We start from the raw sequence: 20,154 nt of genomic DNA on the forward strand, positions 1-20,154 counted from the left end.
AACTTGGTGCCGTGTTAACTACTTCACCTTTTCCTTAGTGGTCACTGGAAAGCAGTTGCCCAACCCTCCATTGACCTGGTTAACAGATAGCCCAGTTCGGGTTGACCAGTGGCCATTAACAGAAGAGCGACTGCAAAAGGCACGTGAATTAGTAGAAGAGCAATTAGTTGCAGGCCATATCAAGCCTTCTATTAGTCCATGGAATACCCCAATTTTTGTAATACCAAAAAAGAGTGGAAAGTGGCGATTATTACATGACTTGCGAAAGGTAAATGATCAAATGCAAGCCATGGGTGCTTTGCAGCCTGGATTACCATCACCTGTAATGTTACCAGAAAATTGGCATATTCTAATTATAGATTTAAAGGATTGTTTCTTTACCATTCCTTTACATGAACAAGATACACAGCGTTTTGCATTTACACTGCCTTCAGTAAACAAAGCGGAACCAGGTAAAAGGTATGAATGGGTAGTGCTACCGCAAGGTATGAAAAATTCTCCTACACTGTGTCAAATGTATGTTGCATGGGCACTTCAACCTATTCGTGCATCATGGAAACAAACAATTATTTATCATTATATATTCTGTTCTGTCAACACGCTGAGTTCACAGAAAGTTCCATAGTCCAAATTACGATCAAACTCAAAGAAAAGGGGTTGGTTATAGCTCCAGAGAAAGTTCAAAAGTCTGCACCTTGGAAATACCTTGGTTGGTCCATTTGTGATGCACAGATTCGTCCACAAAAAATTGAATTACATACTGATTTACAAACATTAAATGATGTCCAAAAATTGTTAGGGGACATACAATGGATTAGAAATTGCGTAGGCATTACTAACAATGATATAGCACCTCTTACTTCACTTCTAAAAGGAGGTGATCCAGCTAAGAAAATAAGCTTAGAGTCCGTGCATCTCAAATGTCTTTCTGATATTATACAAAAAGTACAGACAAATTGGTCTAGCCGAAGACTTTCTGATCGACCAATTTCCCTCCTTATTAGCAATCTAGAACATCCGTGTGCAATCATCTGCCAGTGGCAAAACAAAAACGGGGAATTCCCCATAGATGTTGCTACAGATTCTTCCTTCTGTGCCACTGTCAGATTGAAAACAGAAAATGATTTGCGATTATTAGAGTGGATTTTTCTCAGTGTCCAACCAAAATTCAGTATTCAAACGAGACCAGAAGCAATTGGAGAATTGATTCGAAAAGGAAGATCTCGAATATTAGAAATTAGCGGTCAGGAACCAGATGACATCAGTATTCCGATAAATGGAGCCGATTTAGAATGGTGGCTGAGACATTCGATGCCTATACAGAATGCATTATTAGGATTTATAGGCAAGGTACATTCACGACAACCAAAAGGTAAACTATGGCAATTCCTTAGAACAAATCAGTGGTTAGAGAGAAGCAAAGTAAAAGCAAAACCTGTTGAAGGCCTTACAGTATATACAGATGCAGGAAAACGAAGACACCAGGCAGCATGTGTCTGGCAAGAGAATAGTCAATGGAAACAGCATTTAATTGAAGGTTCAAAAGAGGATTCATTGCAGACTTTAGAGCTCACGGCAGTAATATGGGCCTTAAATAATTGGCTGAAATCTGCTTTAAATGTTGTCACAGATTCTTTGTATGTAGCAGGTGTAATACCCAGAATGGAAAATGCCCTGTTAAGACAATCGAATAATCCTCGATTAGGAAAATTGTTTGTACAATTGAGAGCTATTTTAAATCAAAGAAAAGAACCCTGCTGTGTGATTCACATCCGCAGTCATCAATGGAATCTTGGTCTAGGTGAAGGAAATCAAATTGCAGATAGTTTAGTAAGTTCAGTACAGCACATGCCTCCAACAGATAAATTCCAACAAGCGAGACAAAGTCATGAGAGCTTTCATCAGAATGCCAGAGGTCTCCAAAGACAATTCGATTTAACTTTAAATGAAGCAAGAAGTATTGTACAGGCATGTCCTCAGTGTGGAAGCCAGATGTTAGGTATAGGAATCGGTGTCAATCCTCGAGGTTTAAAAGCCTTAGAAGTATGGCAAATGGATGTGACACATGTGCCAGAATTTGGAAGACTTAAATATGTGCATGTCACAATTGATACTTTTTCAAAAATGATATGGGCTACTGCTTTACCAGGAGAAAAAGCACTACATGTATATAAACATCTTACAGCTTGTTTTGCTGTAATGGGTGTCCCAGAAAAGATTAAGACAGACAATGGGCGTGCCTATGTTAGCCAGAAAGTTAGAACTTTTCTAATGAAATGGGGAGTGAAACACGTTACAGGTATACCTCATTCCCCAACAGGCCAAGGAATCATCGAGAGAACACATCAAATGATTAAAGGGTATTTGAGCAAACAGAAGCAGGAAGAGTTAGATTGTCAACAGCGTTTAGCAAAGGTGTTGTTTACCTTGAATTATTTATGTCTAACTGGAGATCATGAGGAGCCTCCTGTGATCATTCATCATTATCAGATCAGACTAGGAAGGAAAAACACTTTACCGGAATTCATGGTGAGATATCGTGATCCCACCACTGGATTGTGGAAGGGACCAGTACCTGTTATTTTTAATGGTAGAGGGTATATGTGTCTCTCCACAGATCAAGGTCCATTGTGGGTTCCAAGCCGAGCAGTAAAGCCGGAGTTGAAACAAACTCAACCAAGTCAACTCCCTGCAGCAGAACCTTCGGAGGTCACAGAGTGAGGTGTAACCTTTGCATTGATTTAGCTGTGACATGTATGCGTACTATAGTTATATAAGTAGATCTTTAAACACCACTACCTCTTAAGTAAGTTTATCAACACCCAGCACATCGTTTGTTATAAGTTGAGTATCTTTAAACCAAAGTTCTTGGAATTTGTTTAATCAATCCATTGCGATATTTAAATGGCAATGGAATACCTCAGGTTTATTGCAAAGTGCACTGTTTACGTTGATTGTTGTTGTTATTTATATGTTATGTATAAGTTGGTTCTTATCACATATCAAAAAAGGATTAGAACACACAGCTAATCAATCCTGGCTTGTCCAAAAAGAAAAAAAAAAGGAGGAATTGTGGAGAGTCTCTGGCTGTGTGCTGTGAACAAGCCAGGGCTTGATGCGGCTGTGCTACACGGAAGGATTTCCCTGAGACACCAGTGACAAAAGGAAAGTAAACAGAAGCCGCTCTGCTCTCGACCCAGGCTGCAGGAGGGGCGTTGCCGCTGCGCATGAACAGTCTGTGAACAGTGCCCTGCAGCCAATCACCATAGTGGGGGGGCATGAGTGACTGTGAGTGTAACCAATTGTAGCCTGCACTTGCCGCATGGCCTTTTGGTATAGAGTATATAAGGCTTGGAAAAACGTGGTCTCGGGGACATTGATATTCAGTGTTGTTTAAGAGTTCATTAAAGAGTACGGATGGTAAATTCACATTGAATTAGACTCCTTACTCTCGCCCGGCCCGCCCGTTCGATCAAAGAGCTTATGCCGGCGTCTGGATTCGTCGAATTTGCTACCGCCACAGTTTTCCACTGCATTATAAATACACAAAGATATGAGAAACCTTCTTGAAACCCACGACCTGGTTCCCATGGGTTTAGTCAGAAGGGTCTTCAAAAAAAGTATATAATTGAAACCTTTTGCAGCTAACAGATGATTCTCACCAGGAGCTATTAAAAAAGAACAGACAAAGAATGAACTTACTGGGTAATGGACAATAACCCAAACTGAATACTACAGAACACTCAACATGCATTAAAATAAAATTACTGCCTGTATAAAAAAAATATATAAATATATATGAACACTGAAACCTAGTTAAAGGCACAAGAAAGCAACATACTGGAACCCCTTGAATAAATTTTAAATACTTCAGGGCCATCTAGTGGTCAAACCTTTGATACAAGAAAATCCAGGAAGAATTGGTTTTGAAATAACGCTGCTGAAGTGTATTGAAGTAACATGTTGGGGTTTTTTTACCACTTCCATGTAATTAAGGACATTTAGACTGGAGAGCTGCCTAGTAAATTACCAGAAAATGGAAAAAGCTACAAACTAATATCTGTTCACAAAACCAGATAATGGGTGCTATTTTTTGTTCTTAATAGAAACGAGAAGTTGTGCAGAACCGAAAGAAAAAGAATACAATCACCCTCTCCAACCTTCATCAGAATTATCTTAACATGACTAAACTACTATTTTCTAAAAAATGCACTTGCTTTGCCAGTTTATTACATTGTTTTACCTTCCTCTGGCTTCCACAAAACTGTCAGTGCGCAATACCAGCAACCAAAAAAAAGGGGCAAACAAAAATATGAACTGTTAGTCTTCATTATGATATATTTAGAAATATTTTGCGTGTAATCCTAGAGAACTGGTTTGCAAAAGAGAAAGTTATCAAAGGATCAGCAAGGCAAAAATGTACAACTGTTAGCAACTGGGAAATGTTTGTTACTTTCTAACTGGTAATTTGCTGAAGCCTTAACAAGCCATATTACTACAAGGCAATACATTGGTATTACTTGCTTAGTACATCTCAATGGAGTTGACCTTACTGCTTTGCAGTCCATACATGAGCTGAGGGAACTGAAGAGCCTAGTATGACAAGAGCACTCTTTGCTAGAAGTGCAAGCATGACAACACCGCTGAATGATGATGAATGTGTCACTTTCACAAGCCAGATTTTCTTAAGATGCCTCACACCAAATCAGACACTTCCAGTCCCTCCTTTAAGTCTTGCCTCTCACAAACACATGCCCTTGAAAGCTTGACAGCCAAGTACAGCAACACCTGTGCAAGTTCCTAGATGTGCCACAAAATTAGCTTTTCTGGATGACTGCCTACCCACTACTTCATGTCAGATTTCCTTTTTTTTTCCCCCATAAATAAACAAACAAACAAATAAATAAATAAAAACATTTTCGTTAATAAAAGGGGACGAAGAAGGATTACACTGGTGGTTGAGGAAAAGAATGCCTGTGGAGCACACTAATTAAGCAGCTCAGCCATCTGGAGCATTAGGGGAAGCTACAAGATGGTGACTTGGGCAGAGTTTAAGTGAGGTAGCCAAGGTACAGATTTGGCTGTCAGGTGGCTTCTCTTCATTTGACTGTGATGTATTTGTCTACTTTTACAATATGGGAGGGTGATGATATTCGTATCTTCACCCCAATACAAAACTTTGCCTATGTAATACATTCATTCTTATTTGACTTTCTTAGCTCCAGTGTTGTTGACACACAGAAGAACAATATCATCCTTTCTGACTAGTTCATTCAAAATGGAAATGCCAGGCTCTAAGCTACTCCTCTACAGCCCAGAGCTGCATGGTCAGAAAAATAAAAAAGTGAAAAACTGGTATTTTCTCACAAAAATTGCACCTGAAATATTTCACAAGTTCACCACATACATTCAGAGGATTGTTTTTTCCTTCCACAGTAGAACTGATAGAGAAAACATGTAACATTCACTTTTGAAATACACAGAGAACATAAAATATAAACAGATGATCAGTCACAATACTTCCAAGCCTACATCCAGGTTCAAGATAGAGTAATAGGGCAAACAGAATGAAATACCAGTTGCAAAGGTTTTCTATATCTACATTATTAGAAAAACTTCCATGCCTTTTACAGAGCGTAAGACTATGACAAACAAGAAAAGCAGCCACATAACACCATGTGCAGATCCTTAAGATAAGTGCATGAAATAAATCCAACAGATAACAATAAAATAAATAAATACATAAAAATAACTTCAACATCATCCAGAGTGTGGGAGCAAGGTGATCTAAATGAAAACAGCAAATGTTTAAGCACACAAATCTTTCATAGGCCTGAGACAGAAGCTATGAATTTCAGTCTAAATACAATTTAAGAATGAGTGCCCAAAACTCACTGGGATATGGGGAATTTTCAAGCAAGCAGCAAACTACAGGCATTCTGAAATGGGCCTTTAGAGAAATACGCATCCATGTTTCTTCTGGATCTAAACTTTACCAATGGCTATGCTGTAATTTAAAACAAAACCGAAAAAAAAACCGAACACACAACAAAATGCCCATGGAACATACCTCATAGAGGTTATACTCTTGATGAGTTTTTCAGACTGAGCTGACAAGCTAGATGGAAGTATTATTTCAACTGGCTGCAGGCGCAATATCCGACTCTCTAATTGTAGGCGAGATGCATTGTCCCAAAAACTGTCAAAAATTACTTCTCCAGTAGTTGGTTGGATTGCCTGTTAAATAAAAAAAAATGCATTGAATATTTACATTTTCAAGGAGTGCTTCAGTGACCCAAATTGTTAAACCAGAAAGAAAATTTATGCTACACAGCACAAAATTCTGTAGCACTCACATGCTTAGTGAAAGTAGCAGATCAATCTATGATACGATAATAACTTCAAAAGACTACCACAATTTTGTCTTGGTAAACAAGAACAACACCTTAAAAATGTAAATATGTTCCTGTTATCATCAGTCCATCACTGCTCAACTTTTATTGCTAGGCAAATCTACGCAACTGAAAGTCCATGGAAAGTACATGCAATTCAGCCTTGAAACTAATTGCCATCCCAGCACACGCTGTTGTTCTCTCCCACCTGCACTGTCACATTCAAATACGAGCACAATTGAGATGCTTTTAAATTAATGAATTACCATCAAACTGGGCTTTAGTTATCACTTTTTTTTTGCCAGCTAAATAATCCTGGTTTTAATCTTCACCATAAAAGAAAATACAAATCTGAAGTGTAAACAGTAAAAGTGTCACTTTCTTCCTCTGAAGAACAGTATTTATAGAAGAAAAAAAAGTGCTCACAAGCTTTAAAATATTGACCCTATAAATGTTTAAACTTTCATGACAGTAAAGCATCTGAACTAAAGACTTGTCTGTATTTGGTTAAACACAAATATGTTTTCAAGTGAAACAGCAGTAAAAACAGTATCAGGAGTATTCAACTATCAACCCCAGATCTGTTCTGTGGTTTTCAAATATAAAGCCATCAAAATTCACACATGGATGGTATCTTACCTAAACTGCACAGTGTTACAAAAAAAAAAAGAAAAAAAACAAAACCAAAACCAAAAACCAAAAAGACCCAAACAGTGAATGACAGGACAGAATAATAAATTTAATTAAGACTATAACCACCCGTCTCAAAAAAAAAAAAAAAAAACCCCAACATAACACCCACAGCAATGAAACAATCTCCCAAAAAAAGCCAACATGAATCCTAAAATACTGCTTCCCCTGTGAAACTAACTTACCATAATGCCTATTAGAACGTCACCTTTCTTCCTGTCTTTTAAGTTTTCTCCATTTTCACAGATACAGAGGAGGTAGTTATCAGGGACATCTGCTGTTACCTCTTCAACATCAACAGAATCATCTAGCTTCAGCAAAGGGTACACATGTAACAAATGTTAAAAAAAATAAAATAGTACACAGATTTTGGTGGATTTTTCATAGATCCTAGATCTAAGACCTTCTCGACTAGATTTTGTACTGGGCCTTCTAGACTGAAAGTCTGTTACATTTTTATTAGTTTGACTCCTACTATTTTAGTGACCCTTAGACGACTGTCAGCGTGAGGACTGAAGTCAACACAGGACAGGCAGTTACACGATGCACAGATTTCATCAGCTCATGTGAAGGCCGTCTTTGACTATGTCTGTGGATCTCCTCATTCAGGCAAGAGCAGCTGTGTCAAAAGTTAAACCAGCAGCTGATTCTGTACATGGGCTACTCGACTGGTCATTTTGATTTCACATCCTCAAAGCACAGGCACTAGAAAAAAAACTAAATGCACTAGGTATGCTGCAACTGAAAAGCAGGCAATACCCTGAGTTAAACAGAAGTCCACAGCTAAGGAAAAGATTAATTTAGTTGCATTAAACACTTCCTGCATATTTATCCATGGGGTTGGGTCATACTGCTGAGCCTGACTTCATGGAGTTTGCCAGCTATTACAGGAGAGTCTGTAAGTCCACTAGAAGTTTTCAAAAAAATATCTCACGACTGTGTTAACTACTTCCCTGATACACTCCTTAAGTGCAACTTCACGGGCATTAATCTAACAATGTTTTTAGCTCTTGCTATCTAGATAAAGAAATTAAAGAAAAAATCATGAGGTAGATAAGAAAACTGAAACTGGACGGAAAGTAATTAAGAAAATAACTTCAGTGGTTAAAAAGCTGTTTCTACCTCATTTTTGCATTTTCTTTTTTACAACAGTCAGGACTTAATTATGTAGCCAGATTTTTAACGGTCCATTGATTTTATTACCTTCTTGTCACTGCAAGCAAATTGTTGATACCAAACAGTCAATTCTTGTTTCTTCACACCCTCCTGAATAACTAATGCTATGCATTCTCAATCTGGTAAAACACCAAATTGAAGACAAGACCTACAGAACACTGGAGACTTGGGAAATCCACTCTCTGACTTCAGAAAGCAACTGCAGTAAACACAGCCTCTGCTGTTCCACAACAAGCCTAAAGCCTCGAGGAGATTAAATTCTTTATAAAGCCGGCATGATGCTTTATGACAACATAAAATTAAAGGAACTTTATTTCCTGCTGCCCCTCTCTGTCAGTCACTAGCTACTCCATGTTCCATCTAGGTCACTACACTACAATTATGGTCCCTCATACACCAAACATTAGAGAGTGAAACGAAATTTCTTGGAAAAGGATATCTTCTCCGATAAGCGTAGACTTTGTGTAGAGAGCAGTCAGTTTCCGGCTGAAGACAGAGCTTTTATTTTCTCCAGCTGCCTTCAGTGCTGCAGTTTCCATTTGTTTTATTACTCCAACCTACAGCCATACAGACAAGGAAAAGAGTCATCTTTGATAATAAAGGATTTTTTTTTTTATTTTATAAATAGGGTGATCTTTTAAGACATGCAAACAGCAAGTGCATCACTAAAGCTGAGCAGCAAGCACAGAAGCTAGCACCAATCCTACTAATGAGATTATAAAGCACTGCTTTTCCTTATACTCTGTCCACTTCTAACTGCCCCCTCAGCTACTGCCCCTGCGCTTCTTGTCCTGTTTTGAAACAATTTAGCTGGAGTCTGCCAGTGGCCAGAGAATGGTCACTGCCATCAATTTAAATTCAAAAAGTTATTTTCTTGTAAGCAGAAATGTATCAACAGAAAGCCATAGAATTACAGGGATCAACAACAGTAAGGAAAAGAGAAAAATAAAATGGGCTGGGAAAAGAAAAATAAGGATGTGAAGATAAATAAGAGAGAGACCAGATCTATAAATGTATTTTTATCTAGCACAAAGGCTTGATAAAAACTGAGAGAAAGAATTGTTCTAGAACTGTTCTACTAAACACAAACATACTTCTCTGTAAAAGAGAGGAAGACTGAATCTACTTAAATTTCATGAGACCAAAATAGTGAAACCGAAAGAAAGGAAAGTTATCCATTTTTAACTGCAAAAACAGATGATAATGAGTTTCCCACTTCTCAGTTCAAATAAGACCCTGGTACAAGTACATGTTATTTCAGTGCTATTCTGTACTTAACATCATTTAATAAAAGCCAGCAATAACCTTATATCCTTTTGCTACAAGTCGCCGCACATGGACAAACAGTCTGTGACTCGGTATACTGGCAGTCATAAAGTTATGATCCTGATGACAATAAATGTTCAGTTCTTTAGCTGCAATCTGCAAAGCAGAAGAAGAGTCAGCCGATATTTCAAAATACAATTCAGGAGCTCATCTCTGTGATACTACTGATGCACAACTACTTCACATCAGATTTTTACGTTGCACCTTGATCTTTATGACCATGAGATAAACCACCTACACAGAACACGTGGATACTGCAAAACAGCTCAACAGAGGGTCAAATAATTTTCAGAGCACCAAACATGCAAAAATAATGGATTTATTTCAGTTGTGGTTATAAGGATGGAATTAAGCTAGCTAATTAATTAAAAAAATGAAAAATCAGTATCAAACAGAAGTGGAAGCTAGATACAGGCCTGTCAGTCTCACTTCTGCGCCTGAAAAAATTATGGAGATTATTCTGGGCGTTTCTGAAAAGCACCTGAATGATAGCGCAGTCATTAGTCCCAGCCAGCACGGGTTCACGAGGGGAAAGTCCTGCTTCACAAACTTAATTTCTTTGTATGACAAGGTTACCCACCTCATTGACGAAGGGAAGCCCGACTATGTGATTTTTTTGGATTTCAGCAAGGTCTTTGATACTGTCTCTCACAGTATTCTACTGGACAAGATGTCCGGCACACAGCAGGGTAAACACACAATGCAGTGGGGAAGCAATTGGCTGACAGGTCGGGCCCAAAGGGTTCTAGTAAATGGGTCGTGTTGGGCTGGTGACCAGTCACTAGCGGGTTCCACAGGGCAGGCACTCTTCAGTGTCTTTATACACGACTTAGGCTCACGATTTGAAGGATTGAAGTTTACTGATGACACAAAATTGCGAGGAGCTGTTGACAGTTTTGAGGGCAAAGAGGCCCTGCAGGGTGATCTGGAAAAACTGGAGAACTGGGCAATCACCAACCACACGAAGTTCAACAAGGGCAAGTGCTGGATTTTGCACCTGGGACACGGCAGTCCTGGCTGTAAAGACAGCAAGTTGAACATGAGCCAACAGTGTCCCTGGCAGCCAAGAGGGACCTGTGTCCTGGTGCATCCAGCACAGCATCGCCAGCCAGGCAGGGAGGGGATGGTCCCGCTCTGCTCTGCACTGGTGCGGCCTCACCTGGAGCATTCACTGTGTGCAGGGCTGGGAACCACAGGGTAAAAAAGATATTAAGCTACTGGAGAGTGTCCAGAGGAGGCCATGAAGTTGGTGATGGGTTTAGAGGAGAAGCCGTATGAGGAACAGCTACAGTCACTTGGTTTCTTCAGCCCGGAGAAGAGGAGGCTGAGGGGAGACCTCATGGTGGCTACAGCTTCCTCCCAAGGGGAGGACGATTGGGAAGGTGTTGATCTCTTCTCTCTGGTGACCAATGACAGAATCCGAGGGAATGGCAGGAAGATGTGCTGGAGGACGTTGGGGTTGGACATTCGGAAAAGGTTCTTCACCCAGAGGGTGCTGGACACTGGAACAGGCTCCCCAGGGAGGTGTCACAGCCCCAAGCCTGACAGTGTTCAAGAAGAGACTGGACAACGTCCTCAGATACCTGGTGTGAACTGTGGGGTTGTCATATGCAGGGACAGGATGATGAGTTTTTTCTGTCCCAAAATCATTGCTACCAATTTAATTTTTGTTCTGTGCCATTTCCACACTGGAGACCAGTTAGAAACGTTGCTAAGTTACTATGAATTAATTTTCCTGATCTAATTTGTACTGTGTAATTTGTCTACTAGTTTGCTGGTGAACTCACAGTCCAGAAATATACTATCCATGTATAGAATTCAGTGCTTGACTGCAGTTCCTGTTTAAGACCATCTTCCCTGTCAGTGAACACCTACCTTTTTGTCAAGAGGCAGAAAAAAATTACAAATCATACATTATAATGTAACATTTTAACAAACGTTGCTACTCTTTTTCCATGAAGTAGAATCATAGACTCATAGAATGTCCCGGATTGGAAGGGACCCACAAGATCATCAAGTCCAACTCCTGTCCCTGCATAAGAAAACCCCACAGTTCACACCATGTGTCTGAGGGCATTGTCCATCACCTCTTGAATACTGTCAGGCTTGGAGCCGTGACACCTCCCTGGAATTACGAAAAATCTATGAACCATCAGTGTAAAATTATGCTTGTTGCAAAGTATGTCCATTTCCTACAGAGCTGGAACATGTAAGTGCCACATCTGAACATGTATCCAAGATGCTTTCAGAACCCAGGATACACCAGCTGTATTCCTTTACTTTTACATCACTTGTTCCACTGTCTTCCAAACTGAAATACTCCTAGTAGAGTTTTGGGCCATGATAGAGAATTCACACTTGAAAACGTTTCAGCTTTTACTCTGACATGTAATTATTCTAGGACCACATCTTAAGTTAACAAGCACTACCATATGGTTACATAATTATAAACACTATTTTGGTAAAAAAGTGTGTGCATCTTCAATTTAAGCATGCAGAGATTTTTTCATCTTAAGTATTTAAAAAAACCACAAAACTTAAGCCCCCCAAAATCCTTCCTTCTGGAAGTGGCTGTAGACCTAGTACAACACTAACATAATGCAAGCATCTTTCTGTAACCCTGGCAAAAATTACCTCTGCATCTTCTCCAAAGAAGCGATACTTGTAGCCACATTCCACACACAAAACAGCATCTTTATACTGTTTCTTCATTTCCATGAACTGAAGTTCTAGGGGAGTGTAAATGCTTTTGGTTCTCTTACAAATATTTGTATCTGAAGTATTTTGAGTATTTTCATAAGACTTAAAAGATGCAGAAAACTGACTAAGATCACAGCGCGACTCCTCCTGTAAATAAAAGATGGAAAAATATAGTTAGGCATCATCAAATAAATCAGTCATCCCTGCTGACCTTCACTCACACTGACCATAGAGCTGAAGATTGTTCTAGCAGTAAATAGCCCCAAGAAGTGCAGCAACACTATTAAAGTAGGATGTAGATAATACAGTTTATTTGAAATGAAAATGAATTAAAAAGCCATGAAAGGCGAAGATTTTGCATTGATTAGTTGAGTTGGTTTACAACAGTCCTTAGACATCTCAGCTGAAATTAGATCCCTCTTGTATCATGAGCTCTCAAAACACATATCAAGAGACATGCAGGTTGTGAAGACTGGGCAATCTAAACTGCCCAGATACAAAAACAAGGATGAATTACCACTCCAAGTTACAGATGAGAAACTGCAGCGCAGAGAGATTAATGATGTCCCAGAAATCCATAGTAAATAAAAAAATAAACCAATTCAATACAAGTCTCAGTTCACTGTCACAAGTACCAAAACCGCATTTCTTCTCCAGCCTGCCCTTCCTACATAAACTCAGCAAGCCTCCCAAAATAATTTATTCTTAAACACAGAAAATCTATATTAGTTTATAAAACGCTGTTTAACAGTTAAAGCTTTGAGTCCACTGTCTCAGCAGTTTATCACTTACAATGATATTATGTAGTCTATGCTAGCCAAGTAACTTCAGCTCTACAACTTTGTTTTTTGTTCTATATTTTAAGCAGGATGATGTACCCAGTCTTTTAGAAGAGCAGTGCACAAGGTGCACTTCACTTAAAGTCCCTCCTCAGTTATATCACAATATAAAGTACTGATAAAATTGGTTAAAAAAAAAAAAAAAACACAAAGACAAAACCCTCTACAAGTTTTTAAAGTCTATGACTATACAAAGCATGACTCACCAGGCTGTGTTGTGAGGTTTTGTATCTGCAAATAAACCTGGTAAATTTCAATTTCTAACAACTGTCCCATCTAGATTACAAGCAACAAAATCAACAGAGTGTTTAGAAGGAATGGTAACTCAGAAGAAACAGAGATAGTACAAATTATATACTTTGGGTCATGGGATTGTACAAAGAATGCAGTCAGGAAAAAATGGAAAAAAAGAGAACATTTAGCTGTATTGTTAAGAGTGAACTGCAAAATTCCCAGAATCACACACCATCAAGGGATGACCCATTTGACAATCAGACAACATAGCCCGGCACAAACAAAGCTGTATCATGTCTAGAACTCAGATGGCCCCAGGACCTCGGATTTCTCCACTGCAAAATCCTCTGCCAAAGGATTCAGCAGTCTTCGATCCAAGGTCTGTGCCAGGCCAGTGGGATGACCTTGTCTCATGTTACAGAGAAAATTGTTGTGACAAAGCACATGATATAAGGTCATAAAAGAAAGTAAAAGAAGCAAAAACATACATGTAAATTGAACTGTTGAGATGGCTGTAGGTTAGTAGTTCAAGGAATTTAGAAGAAAATTACTCGAATAAAAATGTTATAATTTTAAGAAAAAAGCAAGACACAACATGTAAGATGAGTCATTCCAAGGAAGGCAGGCCAGCCCTTCCCCACATGACTGTCTGGCCAGCATAAACTCAGTAGGTGTCTTATACAGAAAAACGATAGTAAAGCTTTGTCAAGTAGGTTCATGAGTGCTCACCATCTACTGAGTATACTAAGAAAAAATTGCTCTTTACTTTTACTTCATTACATGTTGCTTGCAGAGTCTCTCTGCACATGATTAAAAATTACCTTCCTCAAGATCTAGGAAGGGAGACTTAACAGCTGTTATCATCTCACAGACAATCTATGATTGAGTGGACCTGAGCGCTGTTTGGTGACAAGCGTCTAAGTATATGAATATGCAGTGGCAACACTGCTATAAAAAGCGCACCAGTGTTAGTTCATTGGAAACCAACTTCAAAATAGTAAGGTAGAAATACAGCACTAGCTGTTACACAGAAGATTAATAAAGATATAGAAACCTGAATTTTGCTGAAACAACCATCTTAGCTTGGTGGAGAGAGAGGTGGACGGGCCTTTGCTCACCAACCATGCACTTCTACTGCAGTTCACAGAATCACAAAATGGTTTGCATTGGAAGGGACCTTGAAGATCATCTAGTTCCAACCTTCCTGCCACAGGCAGGGATACCTTTCACTAGACCAGGTTGCTCAAAGCTTCATCCAATCTGCAGTAACAACAGCTAGTGTAAACCACACATTTTTAACAAACAATCTATACCAGGCACATGTTGTCTCCAGTGTTACTGAAGAGAAAGTCACTAAGAAAAAATACTCTTCATCTATGTTTCACATACATGCATGTGTAAAATACATACATTACACAATTTCAGCATCTAGAATAGGTTCTCAAAGATCCATGAGACATGCTGAAGTATGATTTACAGATTAAATTAGTAGGGACAGCATGTGGTGTCAATGTAACTGGATGAACAAAGGGTCAAAAATTAGGATGTTCCAGACAGACAAGGTTTTTTTTAAACAGTGTCCTGGTTTTGTTAAAAACAAGTTTCTCTTTTAGTGAATATTTGCCTGTCAGCTAAAGCCTTCATGTTAGCTGCATTTTCCTGGAGAACCCAACACATGTTTTGGTTAAACCTAGCAATGGAATGCAAACTTATTGATAAGCACGGATGGACATCTCATGAGAGGGGCAACGAGAAACTGATGACTGAGAGACTGACCAATGGTGTATAACATTCCATTCACGTGAATACTTCATATAAAAGTGGGAGATCACGAGGATCTCATGCTTTTCCCTTTTCCCTTTTTTCCCTTCTGCTTATGGCCGACATTAGGAGAGGACCTTGCTGGTCGTCCCTGCGAACTGAGGCCTAGTGAGAGACTGAATCCAGCTCCGGTTGGCTACAGAGTCTAATCCAGGACTTTGGGTGCTGGCTCTGCAGCTGCTGAGACTTACAAGATTGGTTTTGTATATTTTGTATTATTTTCTCTATTCTTATTAGTAGCATTAGTAAAACATCTTTAACTTTTCCAACTCTCTTCTCTCTGTCCTTCTTTCCCTCCTGATCGCCTGTCCTGAGTGGGAAGGGGGGAGAGGGAGGGGCAAAAAAGGGGAAGTGGGGGGGAGAGGAAGTTAACAATACATCTGCCAGGGTTTGATTGTCACCCCGCAATCTTAACCCTCAACAAACAGGGACAGAAAAGGAAACAGTTTTCTTTGTTCTCCAACTGACTACACCTCATAATCTCAAGCCCTTATCATAACAGAAATCTCCTGCCACAAGCTCTTCACTTCACTATTCTCATTTTTATCTCATGTTCACACAACCCAGACACCACAGTTTAAGGTCATGACCTTCAAACAAGGAAGGTTAAATGGACTATACAACTTTGCAAACAACCTCCCTCCTTCTGAAATCCAGACATAAAGCTTTGTTAAAGAGCAGCTGAGTCCCAATGCAGCATCACCACAGTAAGCCATGAGATGCCTTTTACAACCTGAATACTTCAAACTGAGCAAGGTCAGCCCCGAAACAATCAATTAACTAATGTTAATTAGTTCCATAATAAAAGGAGAAGCAAAGTAGTACTACACTCTCATCAACTTGAATCATAATGATACTTTTTCAAGGGAGGTACCCATATCTTCCATAGATGAAGAGAATAGTGATACCTTTAGTAGTTATATTTATTAACAATTGGATTAAGCTTCGTCCCAGTAATAATTCTAAATCATACTTTAACAAAGAAGGACTGTTGGGAATTTTACAGCGCATATCAAAACTGATGGATATGAAAGCAAACTGAGCAAAGGGCCACACTGAACATTTGTTATTACAATATTCAAGGTTCCTTCACAATCATAACACACACTTGCAGTGTTTCTGCTATCTCATTACTGTTTTTTTTTCAATGAAGAACTCTAAGAGGCATTCTCCTCACTATGGTAAGAGTTCCAGGAAAACATCCATCCACAAACACTGGTCTGTTGGGTATCGCTGCACTACTTCATGACAAAACACAGAAACACAAAAGGAATGTTGCACCAAAGCTTGCTTTTTTAAACCATAAAAAGTGATCTGTGCAGCAGTGGACCAAAGCTCTACGTACCTTCTGAGCAACCTTTGGGCTAGTGTCCCCAGACTGAAGAGAGTTTTTCAGTTCTGAACTTCTCCCAATAATACTGGGACATTTTTCCAAACTCAGACATTCTTTCTTCTGAAAACCAACCTCCTGGACTCTGTTACACTGCTGGTCTGAATCACTGCAGAATTCTCTCAGTCTGTCTAGAGTTTGCAAACATATACGTGGCCTTTCACACTTCTCAGGTTCTTCTTCAGGAAAAATACACAACAAAAACATATTAGCAACTTATTTTCTAAAACAGAACGTCTATTAGAATGACATCAGTAAGTACAGAACACAACCATTTTGCTCTGTCGCTCTCTTTCCTACATTCCTTCTCCCCTCCCGTTGCAGTATTTCTGCTAGCCTAACAGAATTGTGCATGTAATCAGTTTGGCTAACTTCCCTGGAAAATCAATGCTCCTCACTCAAATGCTTCTTCATACATGGGAAAAGAAGTAAAACTATGTTCTGGACTGGTAACTGCAAAGCCCCGAAATCAGCCAAGGATATTGGAACACGAATGGTATGTTTTTCAGTAGTTTTTAAGCAGATAGCATTGCTAGTTGATAGTGTCTTAGAGATCCTTCAAAACATCATACCCCCAAAACTGTATATAATTCCCTCCTTAAAAAAATTACAGAGGCTAATTCTTTTCAGTGAAGAGTAAGTGTAAAGAACTTTACATTCACCGATTTTCCTACTAGCCTCATTAATTAGTTAAATTCTTCGTTCAAAGCCAGATGGAGCATGGGCCTTTTCAATATAACTAAGTGGCTACCACTTCACAGCTAAGAGCACTGCCTTAGAACTATTTATTTTGAGGCAGCCTTTAGGTATCTCAGTCACAGGCCAGACTCCACACAGCTGCTGGGTACCAGTCATGCTTCAACCTGAGTCTAAAAGACAGACTGTTAAACCAACACAGAAAGGGAAGTTGTAGCATTTCTGCGTGGGCATTTGAACTTCACTGACTGAACAACTTGTTAAAGCTGAGTCAGTTGAAGGGGATTTGCAGAGTTATTCCGGAGCAAGGCTCAAATACCCAGCTTCTGAACCACAGAAATGTGCTTTAACATTATAGCTAGTATGCTCATAACAGCTCTTCAGAGATCTATCTCACGCTTAAGAGACAGTTCCTATAGTATCTGCCAACAACTTTTTTACATTGGATAATGAAAAACTATTTATTTGGTATAAATGTTTGAAGGTTTCTTTACAGTCAACTGACTTTTATCCTGAATCTTGAGTGGATTATATAAGTCTTCTAGAGTAATTTGCCGTGCCTTGGTCTTCTTTTCACATGGCTCATTGCTTTCAGTTGATGTTCTCCTTTTCATGCCAAGTTCAGAAGCCTGAAACATAAACAAGTTCAGTTACTTTTCCTCTTTGCCACCCTCTATGAAAGACAATAATGGACCCAACGATATCAGAGAGATAATACAAAATTAATTTACAATATATGAAATCACTATTTTAACTACCTACATTTGTTTTTTATAAAATAGCTCACCTGAAGTTCAAGGCTACAAGAGGAAAAGAAATAATGCATTCTGTGAGTAAGCTGGCTGTTGTACTAGAAACTAAACACCTGCAGCTACCATGTTTTCAAAAGGCACCTAAGAGCTACTTCTGTGGCAGAGAATTGAACCAGCACTTAACAGACTTGTCCATCATACCACATACTACCACCCTGTGTCTGAATCAAATCTCTTCTTCAAATCCTCATTCCTACAGTTCAGAGCCCACTTCTTGACAGATACTTGCTATTTGCCTCTGAGAGGCACTACTTCCTATGGCCTACATCCTAATGAGGTAAGAGTTATCTTCTTCACATCATTCTGGAAGTGTTAATCTGGATTTAAAAGATTTTCCTAAACTATCTCTAAACATTTAACTACCATCGCCATGTGTTTGCATAGAACACAGTACTTTCAACTGCTGCTTCCTCATGTGGCTTTTGACATAAGCACTTTCAACACTTCATAAACAGAAAATTCACCAAGGTATATTGGTTCATCATTGATATATTGTTTGACAGAATGCAGGAAATATGACCAAATATAAAGTAACTTGCAACTGCAACAATGTATAAACACATTACCATTTCACTTTGCCGATAAACACACAACAGGTGCTATCCACATTTCATATGGTAATCTCAGGTGGTTTAAATGTATTACTGGGGAAATTCAATCTCCTTATAGCTAAGTGGCAACTCCACCCTCAGCAACTAAGCCCATAGCCTGTACATAATATACCCATATGCATAGCCCACACAAGTGGCAAATAGCTTCCCTTCCAAGTCCACTATAATATACCACCAGACTAATACTAATTATGGAGCAGTTTTTCTCCATGGACAAGATAGCATGCACTTTTCAAAATATATTGTGACCAGAGAGAATAAAAAAGGTTAACTTGAGACACAGGTGAAAAGAAACATGCACCTTTCCAGGTCCAGAAAGGGCTAGAAACATCAACTACAGGGAGACTGAAAAAGATAAATTCTGAATGAAGTCTGATTGTTAAGAGACAGCAATTTTTTTCCCTGTGGTGACAAGGGGCGATGGTTTTAAACTAATAGAGGGAGAGTCAGTCTACATATAAGGAAGAAACTTTTTATGATGACGGTGGTTAAACCCTGGCCCAGGTTGGCCAAAGAGGTGGTGGATGAACCATCCCCGGAGACATCCCAGGCCAGGCTGGACGGGGCTCTAAGCAACCTGAGCTGGTGAAGATGTCACTGCTCATGGCAGTGGTAGGACTGGATGAGCTTGGAAGCTCCCTTCCAACCCAAACCATTCTGTGATTCTATGACAGGGAGAGGCTGGTGGTTCACTGCACACAGTGTTGTCCCTGCACCTAACAGCAGACTAAGAGCTGCCCAAGGCCCACGATGCTCAACCACACCAGGAGGCAGAACCTGTGGCAGAAGGTCCAACACTACTGCAAGGGAGCGAAGCACCTGAGACACAGACAGGCACACGGGCTTTGCCAAGCCCACCGCACCCATGCCAAACTTCATTTCCTGCAACACGGGCACATCCTGGTTCTCTCCTGAAAGAAGAGCTATCGCTACCCGGTGTTACACGAGGCAAAGGTGCTGCGGGAAGCCTTGGCAACACTTAAGGCCCTGCGTGCTGGCGGGTCCGCCGCAGAGCAGCCCCGTTTAGCAGGACTGTGGCCAGCTCTGGACATCCCTCCTGAGGTGACTCCGACACGGGGTGACCAGACAGCCCCGAGGGGCCTCCACCACCACCACCAGGGTTCCCGCCCGGCCCGGCCCTCCAGGCGCCTTGAGCCCAAACCGCCGCCATCCCGGGCGCACCGTCTGCCGGACAGCGCCCTGCTCCCCGCCGCTTCCCGCCGATCCGAAGAACCTGCTCAGCACCATCTGCTGCCCCCCGCCACCGCACTCCCGCCGCTGCCGCCGCGGCATGGCGATGGCGGACCCGCGTCCCGGCCGCCGGCAGCGGCAAGACGTCCCTCGCCGGATGCGACGGCAGCGTGGGGCGGAGCGGCGAGGGAAGAGAAGGGAACGGAACGGCCCGCGGGTGCGCTGCGCTCCGCCCAAACTCCCGCCTCAGCGCTCCGCCGCTGGGCTGGCCCCGCC

The 20,154-nt window shown here is 40.4% G+C and overlaps 1 protein-coding gene across 5 annotated transcripts in view; it reads right to left on the bottom strand.

Annotated features, from left to right (window-relative positions):
* The window catches only part of MSH3 (mutS homolog 3), a 133,459-nt gene extending 113,384 nt beyond the window's left edge, over positions 1-20,075 (bottom strand). The window contains exons 1-8 of one of the 5 annotated variants that reach the window (XM_071802577.1): positions 19,922-20,075; positions 17,770-17,893; positions 16,524-16,747; positions 12,219-12,431; positions 9,564-9,680; positions 8,696-8,815; positions 7,268-7,411; positions 6,071-6,237 (exon numbers count right to left, since the gene is read on the bottom strand). In XM_071802577.1, the coding sequence (XP_071658678.1) occupies positions 6,071-6,237; positions 7,268-7,411; positions 8,696-8,815; positions 9,564-9,680; positions 12,219-12,431; positions 16,524-16,747; positions 17,770-17,878 (1,094 nt within the window). In that variant the 5' untranslated portion in view covers positions 17,879-17,893; positions 19,922-20,075. Of the gene's footprint in view, positions 1-6,070; positions 6,238-7,267; positions 7,412-8,695; positions 8,816-9,563; positions 9,681-10,164; positions 11,665-12,218; positions 12,432-16,523; positions 16,748-17,769; positions 17,894-19,869 lie in introns of those variants that run through there. The other 4 variants (XM_071802576.1, XM_071802575.1, XM_065860988.2 and 1 more) reach the window with 4 other exon arrangements.
* Between the last annotated feature and the right edge of the window lie 79 nt (positions 20,076-20,154).

Source organism: Patagioenas fasciata, chromosome Z (assembly GCF_037038585.1).
Source record: "Patagioenas fasciata isolate bPatFas1 chromosome Z, bPatFas1.hap1, whole genome shotgun sequence".
NCBI lineage: Eukaryota > Metazoa > Chordata > Aves > Columbiformes > Columbidae > Patagioenas > Patagioenas fasciata.